Source organism: Nansenia antarctica, assembly GCF_963989245.1.
Source record: "Nansenia antarctica genome assembly, chromosome: 3".
Lineage (NCBI taxonomy): Eukaryota > Metazoa > Chordata > Actinopteri > Argentiniformes > Microstomatidae > Nansenia > Nansenia antarctica.
This window is the reverse complement of record NC_137688.1, coordinates 70,562,085-70,575,092: the sequence shown is the minus strand read 5'-3', so window position 1 is coordinate 70,575,092 and position 13,008 is coordinate 70,562,085. Positions and strand designations below refer to the sequence as shown.

The 13,008-nt window shown below is 41.9% G+C and overlaps 1 protein-coding gene across 1 annotated transcript in view; it reads right to left on the bottom strand.

Moving 5' to 3' along the window:
• Positions 1-6,665: 6,665 nt before the first annotated feature.
• The window catches only part of LOC308154335 (adenosine receptor A3-like), a gene marked incomplete at both ends in the record, with an annotated part of 34,672 nt that continues 28,329 nt past the window's right edge, over positions 6,666-13,008 (bottom strand). Inside the window, 2 exons of the mRNA XM_080527498.1 lie at positions 6,666-6,740; positions 7,236-7,415. Of these exons, the coding sequence (XP_080383624.1) occupies positions 6,666-6,740; positions 7,236-7,415 (255 nt within the window). The remainder of the gene's footprint in view (positions 6,741-7,235; positions 7,416-13,008) is intronic.

Genomic DNA, 13,008 nt, shown 5'->3' with positions numbered 1-13,008 from the left:
AACATTGAAAGGAAAAAAACGTGTTTAATATCTTGTTACAAAGCATGGAAACGCGACTACATCTGCAGGGTAGTAGACTAGACGTGTCCTGCAGTCATGTCGGAGCTGTGAGACTGGGGTAGGGGGGGGGGGGGGGTCCGGGGGCTCCCAATAGAGGGTCCCATCTCTGCCCTGCATACTGGGTGTTTGAGTCGATCCAGAGAGGAGAACTGGAATAAAACTGTGTTCAAATCGACCAGCGGATAGACCACAACGCGACCACAACACGACCACAAAATGACCGCAAAGTGTTGTGAGATTTCCGACGCGGATATTCCCCTCTAACAATTCAATTCAAACAACTTTATTAGTCCCGCTTAGTAGGGCGGCGATTAATTTCTTGCAGCATGTTCCCAGAAACACATGAACACGTCTCACACACACAGCAACAACAACACATGACTCAATACTTCCAAAGCGGAGAAAAGTCAAGTCGATCTAGACTTAGATCTTGACCCGATTCGCTTTTATTTCGTTTCCTTTACAAAAGTTGACTTGAACGAACCAGGGGTGAGGGGGGGGGGAAGACTTCCTAATCAAGCGAGACGCGCGGAAAAAAAAATGCGAAATATGACAAAGATCCGAAAAACTTCCGACGCGCAAAAGTTGCAGCAAACACCAGACAAAGAAGCTCTACTCACCTCTCAAAGCCTCGCTTCTCCAGCACAGTTTCACCGGGTTGGAAAACTCATCCGCTCTATTCAATTTCCTTCCTCGCAGCCGTTGGCCCCTTTTTTGCGTGAAAAAAAAATAAACAAGTAAGTTTTGACAGTAAAAAGGTGGAATTCGAAGTATGAAGTTTTAGGAATGGAGGAATCACGACGGTGGGAATCGCAGGAGGAGCCAGGGAAGCAGGGGCGGGGCCAGGGAAGCAGGGGCGGGGCCAGTGAAACAGGAGGCGGGGCCAGGGAAACAGGGGCGGGGCCAGGGAACACGACTAAAAAGTTTGCGGAGAAACTCCGCCTCCTCCCCTCCCGTGAGGGGGAGCGAGCCAGGGCCCTGTCCCAGATGGGAATAGTGGGAATTTCCAGTGGCGTAACGAGTCTGCACTGGGCCCCTAAAGGCCTAATGCAAGATAATAATAATATTAATATTATTATTATTATTAATAACAATAATAATAATAATAACTTTTTATTTGTATATCGCTTTTCCTGCAAACGTTGCAGCTCAAAGTGCTCCAATCATTATATAATCATCATTTAATCATTTAGTCATTTAAAGGCAATATTAAAAAGATGGGTTTTTAGTCTTGACTTGAACATAGTGCTGAGGTTGCATCAGTGGCGTACCGCAAAATCCCGAGGCCCACCCGCAAGGTGGCGGTGGGGGCCCTTTCGCAACGGAGGTTAACTCAAACGGATGTAGCGGTAAATTTATTTTAAGGCTGCATAAAGCCTACTACAGCATAGACCCTATGGTTGGCCTGGACAGATATCAGCTACAGCGCGCTGGCCGTTTGCTCAGAAGAATCATTCTGACACCATATGTGTGACTGTGTGTGTGACATGTCCATACACAAACGGCAACAAGAACAGACCGACAGGCTACCCACCACCCCAAGTTAATTTGATTCATAGATTAATAAATATCTCGAATAATATCAAATAATAGTCTATTCTTACCTTTAACAATGACCAAAACGTCCTCTCCTCCTGGCATTCGTCTGTGCGAAGTCCTTCACTATGTAACATGGTATGTTTGTTAAATCCATTTGACGTGCGCGCTGGCTTTCAATGCTGAGAATCGCTAGTCTGGAGAGTCTGTCCTGGGACATGGTGCTTCTCAGATAGCTTTTGATCATTTAGAGTTTTGAAAACGATCTCTCGGCCGGGTCAGTAACACTGACCTCCACCGCGGTGCAACAGGTGCATCCACAGCGTTCGTCCCTGACCCAGTGTTAATTGCATCCCTACCCGCTTCAGTCGCAGAAGCTGCTTTGGGTCGGTTTGTGAGAAAATGTGATATTTTGGGAAGTTTCGCTGCATTTTGTTACATGTTATATTGCTCTTGCCGTTTTTGCGCACCACTGAGGTACTTTCGCTTGCTCATTTTTCTGCAGGGTCTTGTGTCTCGCTGCCAAAAAAAAAAATATATAAGTTTGTATGTAGTGCCGAGAGACCGGAGTCGGAGGCGGCGTATCAAATGACAAAGCTAAACGTTTAATGAAGGACATGGACGATTGTCAACAACACACTCAAGCAGTAACTGAATAAACAACTCGGGTACCACGCACTTAACTGTCCAGGGACGCAGGAAGGGGGGTGCTGAGGGTGCTGCAGCACCCCCTAGCGGCAGGCAGAAGGAGCTCCTCCTGCCTGAATTAAAAAAATAAAAAAAATATTCAAACAATAATTTAAAACAATATAATAACTATTGTTGCTTTTGGGAATAAAAATAAATGTGTTTTTTGTAATAAATGTAAAAATGTGTTTGTTAGTTTTAATGTTAGTGATCACTTGGTCATATCTTGCTAGGGAATCTCTGAGTTCTTTAGCAAAAATGCTAAATCAGCCAGAACAATTGAAGTGGAGTTGGAAGAAGATGCTGAGCTTAACAACACTCCCATTAATGCTCTACTGTCGGACGTTGTTGAGAAAGAGCAACAGACGGCCAGAAACGTATTAGAACTGATATTCAGATCCATCCGATTCTTCGGCAGCGAAGGGCTTCCGTTAAGAGGCAATAACAATCGACATGGAGTGCTGTCTGTAATAATGGTCAACATCATGTTTGTGGACATTGTGGGACACTGTGAGCTGAGTGGAAATTACTGTAAATTCCAACACATTGTTGGTAAAATATTTAACGTTACGTCTTTGTAGTGTGTGGGTGCGTGCGTGCTTAACTATTATTGCCCGTGCATTGGGGCCCGTCGTTATGCCACTGTGTGCGTGTGAGCGAACGAGCAATCAGCGAGAGGTAGGGAGGGAGGGAGGGAGAGAAATCGTTATAATTTTTTCCCTGGCAATTTTTTTCCCTGTAGCGTATATAGACAGCACCTCAGCACCCCCAGTCAAAATACCTTCCCGCGTGCCTGTAACTGTCCGTGCGGAACAATACTCCCAACCCACCGTGGGTGAATTATGTCAACCCACCACAGTATCCAATGTTAGGGGGCCCCCTAGAGGCTGGGGGCCCCCCCGCGGTGCGTCGCTTGCGGGCCCGTCCGCTACGCCACTGGGTTGCATCCCTAATGTAAACTGGCAGTGAGACACTATCTGGAGCATAATATGAGAATGCAGTCTCACCAAATGAGTAAAGATGTCCATAGTGGCCCTAAGAAGAAATGCTTTCATTCATGCCTAGTTTATGTAGCAGACATCTCCTTGGGACAGCGGGTTAACCAGTCAGCCACACTGGTTATTCTGTCCGCGTTCGTAAATTTGCTCTGAGAACGCCAGAGCGTCCACGTGACTGCCTCTTGTCCAATCAAATGACTTGGTTCCTATATTACATTGAACCCAGTGTGCGCTGCGGCGAATTTACGAACGTGTTTCATCCTGCGGTCATACAGACTGGCCATGTCCACCAGAGTCTCAACCATACACATATCATACTTATAACACACAGACATGTACCTGTTCATCATCATAATATCCAGGTGTTTCACCAGGCAGCAAGGAGGATAGGGAGGTGTTAGCTAGCTAAAGCACTGTTGCTAGCTTAACATTTGACGGATATACAATTCTCTAGCAGAGAGACATTATCACATTTCTATCAGTTTCCAACAAAAATAATATAATTGGTATCTTATTATTGACATTTACAAATCAATAAATCAGGTTTAAGAGGAGTGGCTTTCAATTTGGACCATACCGTTGGTTGCCGTTGGTTACCGTTGGTTGCCGTTGGTTACCGTTGTTTGCCATTGGTCGCGCTCATACAGACTGGCACACAGCAGCCCCCGGCCTCTAACAGTTACCCCCGGGACACACACACAAGCTGCCAGATGTCCCTCACAGAGAGGGGTCAGTCCATTCAGGACACCTGTACCTCTCACCCTGGGCCCACACACACACTGGCTCCCCGTCCGCTTCCGTATTGATTTTTAATTACTTTTGATCACTAAACAGGCAGGCACCTCTGTACTAAACAGGCAGGCACCTCTGTAGGCTACCTGGCTGATCTCCTGCGCCACCATACCCCATCCAGAGCCCTGAGGTCAGCTGACCAGCTGCTGCTGGAGGTCGTCCCTAGGACCAGACTAAAAACCAGAGGGGCTAGAGCCTTCTCTAAGGCCGCCCTAGGCTCTGGAACAGCCTCCCCCTCCACGTCAGATCCGCCCAGAGTGTCGAGGCTTTTAAAACCTTAACTAAGACGTACCTCTTCTCCCTGACCTTTGACCTGAGCTGAGCCTGCCTCCCGAAAACTGCACTTTTCTGCACTTTTATTTCTGCACCTGTTGTATTCTGTATTGCACCTTGTTTTTGTTTTAGTGTTTTTTTATTTGTTGTTTTCTTTTACTACTGTTTTATCTGTTAAGCACTGTGGGTGTCTGTTTTGTCGTTGTAAATGTGCTATATAAATAAACATGACTTGACTTTACTTGACACATAGTGTGTGGTGCTTTAGAGTCACACACAGCTCCTCTGACTGTCACTCACATGTAGCGTGTTTTATTTTTTTCCCAACCTAAATGGACTGACTTATACAGCTCCTTTATCCAAAGCTCTTTACAACAGCCTCTCATTCACACATTCACACACACATTCACACACCAATGGCGGCCAAGCTACCATGCAAGGCGCCGGCCCGCTCACTGGGAGCAATTTGGGGTTCAGTGTCTTGCCCAAGGACACCTCGACATGTGATGGTCACCATGGGTGATGGAGGCCTGGGTGGTGGAGGCTGAGTGAGAGAGGGAGTGGGGAGAGAGAGAGAGAGAGGGGGGGGGAGAGAGAGAGAGGGGGGGGGGGAGAGAGAGAGGGGGGGGAGAGAGAAGGAGAGAGAGAGAGGGAGAGAGAGGGAGAGAGAGAGGGGGGTGAGAGAGGGAGGGAGAGACCTGCTTAACTTACTAACTGCCAAACGATTCTGGTATTTCATGTGTTTTATGTGTTTTACCTAGCAACAAGGCTTTGATTGGCTACAAAATGAAGCATTATATTTTTTTAATTCTTGGAATGTTCTCTGGAATGTTGACAGTTTGGGTGATTTCATTCACCCGGGGCAGTGAATGAGTTAAACCCTGCACACGCACGCCCATGACGTGGCAGAGAGTGTCAATAAGCTCACTCAAGAGAAATCACGGCAGTAGAGTATTGCCAATACATGGCAATAGCTTGTTTATAAAGCTCTCACTGGCACAGCACCAGAATATCTGAGAGACCTTTTGCTAGCATATCAGCCCAATAGAGCTCTCAGGTCTTTTGCTAGCATATCAGCCCAATAGAGCTCTCAGGTCTTTTGCTAGCATATCAGCCCAATAGAGCTCTCAGGTCTTCTGCTAGCATATCAGCCCAATAGAGCTCTCAGGTCTTCTGCTAGCATATCAGCCCAATAGAGCTCTCAGGTCTTCTGATGCTGGTTTTCTCTGTGTACCACATGTACAAAAGAAGAGATTTGGTGAGGCTGTGTTCTCATTTTATGCACCCAGATTGTGTCTTCACTGCCAGTTTACATTAGGGATGCAACCCCAGCACATACAGTATGTTCAAGTCAAGACTAAAAACCCATCTTTTTAATATTGCCTTTAAATTACTAAATAATTAAATGATGATTATATAATGATTGGAGCACTTTGAGCTGCAATGTTAGCATGAAAAGTGCTATACAAATAAAAGTTATTATTATTATCATCCAGAGCAACCAAACTTAGACTACGTGCCCTCAATTAATAATAATATAATAATAATAATAATAATAATAATAATAATACTATACTACTACTACTACTACTACTACTACTACTACTACTACTACTACTACTACTACTACTACTACTACTACTACTACTACTACTACTACTACTACTACTACTAATAATAATAATAATAATAATTATTATTATTATTATAATAATACTACTACTACTACTAATACTACTACTACTACTACTACTACTACTACTACTACTACTAATAATAATAATAAGAATTATTATTATTATAATAATACTACTACAACTACTTCTACTACTACTACTACTAGTACTACTACTACTACTACTACTACTACTACTACTAATAATAATAATAATAATAATAATAATAATAATAATTATTATTATTATAATAATACTACTACAACTACTTCTACTACTACTACTAGTACTACTACTACTACTACTACTACTACTACTACTACTACTACTACTACTACTACTACTAATAATAATAATAATAATAATAATAATAATAATAATAATAAGAATAAGAATAATAATAACTGCCCGAAATTAGGAGCTGTCTGTCTGACAGGAGCAGTATGACATTGAGGCTTCTGTTAAAGGAACTGCATGATGCCCAGAACGCTGAGTCACGACACAGACAAAGACACTGGAAAGCTGTTAATCTCTGTTCGTGCTTCTCCACCTGTACCGCTAAGCTGCTGCTGCTCTCTGCGGTCTGCTGTCTGCTGCCTGCTGTGGCTCCGTTTGGCCACAGGGGGGCGGTGTTTACTCACGCTCAGAGCTCTCGGATAGGGACTCTCTCGCAGGCCTCATCCAGCACGGGGAGAACCACCATCATCCTCCGCGGGCCCTGGGACCCCAGGACGTTCGGTTTGGTTTGATGCACGATCGATGAAATCAGAATCAGAATCAGAATTGCTTTTATTACATTAACGTACAGATACAAGGAGTAACATACACACACACACACACACACACACACACACACACACACAGACACACGCACACGCACACGCACACGCACACACACACACACACACACACACACACACACACACACACACACACACACACACACACGTCGGCCTCCTTGAGAACATTCAGTATGACGCGGTGACGCGAGTGGACGGAGGAGCAGAGGAGCGGGAGGTTTGAAGAGTTGATTTGCTTGTTGTGTATTTTGTCTTAAACCATGGGTCCTAAGAAGGCACTGACAACCGAAGAAGGCGATGAAATCAAGAAGTCACTGGATTTCTTGACAGAGGAGATTTCCACTGTCCCTCCTCGATTTCTACCTCCACCAGCCTTCCCCTGACACACTGTAAAAGTCCTGACTTTGACTGACTGTGGCATTGTTGTTCTGGTACCACTCGGGGATGGCCACGTGGTGATTGAGCATTTTCCTGGGGATCCACTTCTTCGCTTCGGCCTCCCACAGTATGGAGTTGAGGTCGGGGAAGTTCTGGTGGACGTCCAGCCCGTCCTGAGTCCAGCGACCCAGCGACCAGCCGCTCAGCTCGGACCCCTGAGGGCCAGACAGCACGGAGACACATGAGACACATGGTGACAATGTGAGGATAGATGGTAAACAGGCACAATGAAAAAACAATAGGCCTAGGCCTGAATGTGTCCCTGTGATTTGCAATAGTGGCTAAGCAGGCAAGCTTTTGACTACGGGGGGTGGGTCTTATCTGATTGGGTTACGAGCTAACGAATGATAAGCCTTTCATCTGACAACATCGTGGCTGATACAAAAAGGTTTGAGTGATTTTTTTTAAGGCCTGGACCACAAACTGTAAAAATCTTCATTAAACTAAACAGAACGCCGGAGCAAGCCAAAATATTGGTCATCAGAAGCATCGAGGAACTGGACAACTACTAACGATCATCATAAACCGGACTGTAAGGTATGAATTCACAACACACAATGACACTGCCTGACTTAACTCCTTCATCTACATCTGGAGAGTGGAGACACTAATGATATAACTGTGGTAGTATTACTGATCATGGGGAACTGGAACTGAGAACATTTCAATACACTGACCATAATTTACTAGACTTGGAAAATGACATAGATCCGGAGAATAATTTCTTCTACAACATCAACGACAACTGCAGCTACTACACAGATGAACAGTACAACCAGACCATTAAAACGGACAGCAAATTATCAATAATCCATTTCAATAGCAGAAGCCTGTATGCCAACTTCAATTACATCAAGAATATTTAAATCAATTCACAAAACCATTCAAAAATAATTTCCATCTCGGAAACATGGATCAATGCTGATAAAGGAATGGATTTTGAACTGGATGGGTATGAAGTTAACTGTATAAATAGAAAGAATAAGAGTGGAGGAGGAGTGGCTTTGTATGTGGACAATAACTTGAATTACAAGGTGGTAGAAAGTATGACAACTGTGATTGACAACTTATTAGAATGCATAACAATTGAAATATGTAAAGAAAAAAATAAAAATGTAATAATTAGCTGTATATATAGAGCACCAGGCTCTAGTGTTGAAGCATTTAACGACTGGATAGAAAAAATGTTTTCAAAAACTAATCAAAAAGTTATCTTCATCTGTGGTGATTTCAACATTGATCTGCTAAATCCAAATAAGCACAAAATGACGGATGAATTTATTAATACAATGCACAGTATGAGTTTATATCAAAAAATCACCAGACCCAGCAGAATCACACCCCATTGTGCCACTTTAATCGATAACATATTCACCAATGACATTGAAAACAATACAGTGAGCGGTCTATTAATCAACAATATTAGTGACCACCTACCAGTTTTTACAGTCTATGACTGAAATTACAAGAGAAATCAGCCAGATGAAAAACTAAAATACAGACGAGTGAGGACAGAGGAAACCATGAATGCATTAAAGAATGACTTACTAGCACAGCATTGGGAAATTGTATATAAAGAAAATGATACTGACAATGCATATGAATCATTTTTAAGAATATTCACTTCATTATATGAGAAAAACTGTCCAATAAAACAATATAGCAGAAAACAAAAATACACAGACCGACCATGGATCATAAAGGGACTACAAAATGCCTGTAAAAAGAAAAATACCCTTTATAGAGAATTCATAAAACAAAGAACTAAAGAGACAGAAAATAAATATAAAAAATATAAAAACAAGTTAACAAATATTATAAGGGAATATGGGACATATTACATAGTATTATTAAAAATGGTTCTAGACAACAGAGTTACCCTCAATATGTTATTGATAACAACATTATAAAGGATAATATGCATGATGTGGTTAATAGCTTTAATACTTTTTTTGTAAGTGTTGGACCAAACCTGGCAGAAAAAATTCCTGATCAATTGTCATCTGAGGATAGGCAGGGCTCTACGCTAACCTTTTTCACTAGGAGCACATGTGCTCCTAAATGAAAAATGTTAGGGGCACACAAAGAAATTTAGGAGCACAGTGAAAAATGTAATTATAACACATTTTTATTAGTGATTTTGCAATTTTTGCACCAAAATCACACATTGGCCCATGCCTACAGCCCTACTAGACGCAGAGTTGATGGCATTGTATTATGGTAACTAGCTGTGTCAAGTTCTCCTGGTTAGCAGCATGTTCATTCATTCATCCATGTCATGCCTGTCAGCTAGCAGCTAGCAGCCCAGCCAGGCTTTAGGGCTAGGTCTGTCAGCTAGCAGCCCAGCCAGGCCATGCAGAGGTCTGTCTCCATGCTGCCCACCTCCCTGCTGCTGGGTCAGGCTACATCAGTCACACACGGTGGCCAGACAACTCCACATCTAGGGGTATTAAACTACCCCACATCCAGATGACCAGTCCCCAGCCCCATGCTGCCCGGGGTGGTGACATGTGGAGGTGGCCAGCCCAGCACGGTGCCTCTGCGGCGGCTAGCTGTTAGCACACCACCATCCCCGGGGGTCCCACCTCTCTGCCACACTCAAGTACAACATGTTGCATTTTCATGCCATTAGGCAACTTGCTTCCTAGGGTTTCCTAGGATTAGAGATGCATTTGGACTTCTGGAGTACCTCCACTACTTTCAATGGGTTCTGAGAGCTTTCTACTTTCTACCCTGGGTAGTTAACCCTGGTTGTAACCTTGGGTTCAAATCTGGAGTGTGTGGGACCAAATCTGTAGATGTGGTGAGCTAATGAAGCTAATGAAGCTTGAGATGAGAAAAGGGCGCTTGTCTCTTTAAGGCCCAAAAGGGAGTTAGCGATTAGCGATGTTAGCTTAGCGCCAGTTTAACAGAAGTAACTTCACTTTTAACATGACTTCCCGTGGTCGTAGCGGGCTGGCTGACGGCTTAAAATGTGGCCACACGGTTCGCGCAGATTTATTTTTAAAATTTTAATAATATTTATTAAAAAAAAATAAAAAAAATAAATATATATATATATATCTGTACTCGCACGTGTGCTCGTGAATTTATTTCTCTAGTCGCACAGATGTATTTTTAGTCGCAAATGCGAGTGAAATGGTCGCACTGTAGAGCCCTGATAGGGATGACAACCTTATAGATAGGAATCCTAGCTCAATGTTCCTTACAGAAGAAAAGGAAATAATAGATATTGTTAATAAATGTAAATACAAAACATCTAGTGATTGCAATGAAATTAATATGAAAATTGTGAAAAAGGTAATTGAGGGGATTTCAGAACCACTAACATATATCTGTAACTTATCGTTCCAAACCAGTACATTTCCTAACAAAATGAAAATAGCTAAAGTTGTACCGCTGTATAAAACTGGGGATAGACACCACTTCACAAATTACAGGCCTATTTCTTTACTTCCACAATTCTCCAAAATTCTAGAAAAACTATTCAATAACAGATTAGACAAATTCATAGATAAACATAAATTACTTTCTGACAGTCAATACGGATTCAGATCAAACAGTTCAACATCACTGGCATTAATTGAATCAATCGAGGGAATTACAAACGCTATAGACCACAAACAGTATGCAGTTGGAGTATTCATTGATCTTAAAAAAGCTTTCGACACAATCAATCACAACATATTAATCAATAAACTGGAACGGTATGGGATCAGGGGGGTAGCATTGCACTGGGTGAGAAGTTATTTAAGAGACAGGAAACAATTTGTGAAGTTGGGAGAGTATTCATCGTCATGCTTGGACATTGCTTGTGGCGTCCCCCAAGGGTCAGTATTGGGTCCGAAACTGTTTATTCTTTATATAAATGATATTTGCAAGGTATCAAAAACATTAAAATTAGTACTATTCGCAGATGATACAAATATGTTTTGTTCTGGGGGGAATTTAAAGGAGCTAATGGAGATGATTACTTCAGAAATGTGCAAATTAAAAAGATGGTTTGACAAATTATCATTAAACCTAAGCAAAACTAACTACATGTTATTTGGTAATTATAAAATGAATACTCAAGTACATATACAGGTAAATGGTGTGGACATTGAAAGAGTTCATGAAATTAAGTTTCTTGGTGTGATAATTGATGATAGAATAAGCTGGTCATCTCATATAAAAAATGTCCTAAATAAACTGTCAAGAAGCATTTCAGTACTGAGTAAGGCAAGACACGTTCTGGACCATAAATCACTCCACACTCTCTACTGTTCACTGCTTTTACCATATTTAAGTTATTGTGCGGAGGTTTGGGGCAATACTTATACATGTAGACTACAATCACTATTAATATTGCAAAAAAGAGCCATAAGGTTAATTCATAATTCCGGTTATAGAGATCACACAAATTCATTATTCTTAAAATCAACAACATTAAAATTCACGGATCTGGTCCTCCTTCTAACAGCACAAATAATGTATAAAGCAAATAACAACCTACTCCCTAGGAATATTCAAAAATTGTTTTTTGATAGAGATGGGAGTTATAATTTGAGGGGGGAGTTAAATTTAAAACATATTTATGTACGTACAACGTTAAAAAGTGTTTGTATTTCTATATGTGGAGTGAAGCTGTGGAACGGATTGAGTGTGGAGCTAAAGCGGTGTCCAAGCATGACCCAGTTCAAAAAGCGGTATAAAAACATGGTTTTCACCAGGTACGAGGAGGAAGAAGGGCTTTGATAGTCACCAGGTTCCTATTCCACGAAGCTCGATAAAGTTCTAAGCCTCGATAAAGTTTTAAGCCTCGAAAATGTTAGCTTGCGTTCGGTGCCATCAATGTGGCTCAAATAATTCGCTGCTTGGTTGAGCTCCTTCTGAGTCAGATATAACTAGCCTGGTCGCGACCAGGCTAAAACACAGGCTATAGTGAGACGCGCGTCGAAAAAGGCTCACAGGCGGAAACTACATCCCGAACGACAGTTCCTCCCTAGGAAATATTAGTTCCCACTTCACACGAGATAGATAGATTAGATAGTTTGACTGTGTGATAGATAGATAATTTGATATTTTGAAAGTGTGATCGATCGATAGATAGTTTGATTGTGTGATAGATAACTTGATATTTTGAAAGTGTGATAGATAGATCGATATATCAATAAAGAAAAGAGTGTAAAAAAAAAAGTTATTCTCTCAACTTGCATTGCCGTCATCACAGCGGTCTGGCTGGCGTAGTGGTTAAGGCTGCGGACTCGAGTTCCAAAGGTTGCGAGTTCGAGACTTGACTAAGTTATTTTTTTACATTTAACCGAAGATTTCATGCAATGGTTTCAAACACCATTGTAATCGTGTCAGTTCTTGTAAATTAGCCTGCACCATAATTTTATAGCCTACATACTTTTTTAGATGAGATTTTAGATTAGATTCAGACAACGAAATGCAGTAAAAAGTGCGCCTGAAGAGGGATTTGAACCACCGATATAAAATGACGAATAAATCCTATGGCAGCGGTCGATACCACTAGGCCATTGTGGCGATATGACGGTTTGTAGCCTGCTGCTGATATCACCACAGTAGTAAATATTCATTTATTAAAATATGAACATATAACAATAACTGGGGCTAGTATGACCTACGCATTTAATCGGTCAGCAATTTCTTGCCAAACCATTTCCCTCGCCTTGTTAATTGCGGCAGTATTGCACTATTTTACATCTTATTTTTCCGTCTTCATAAAAAATCAATAATTCGGAA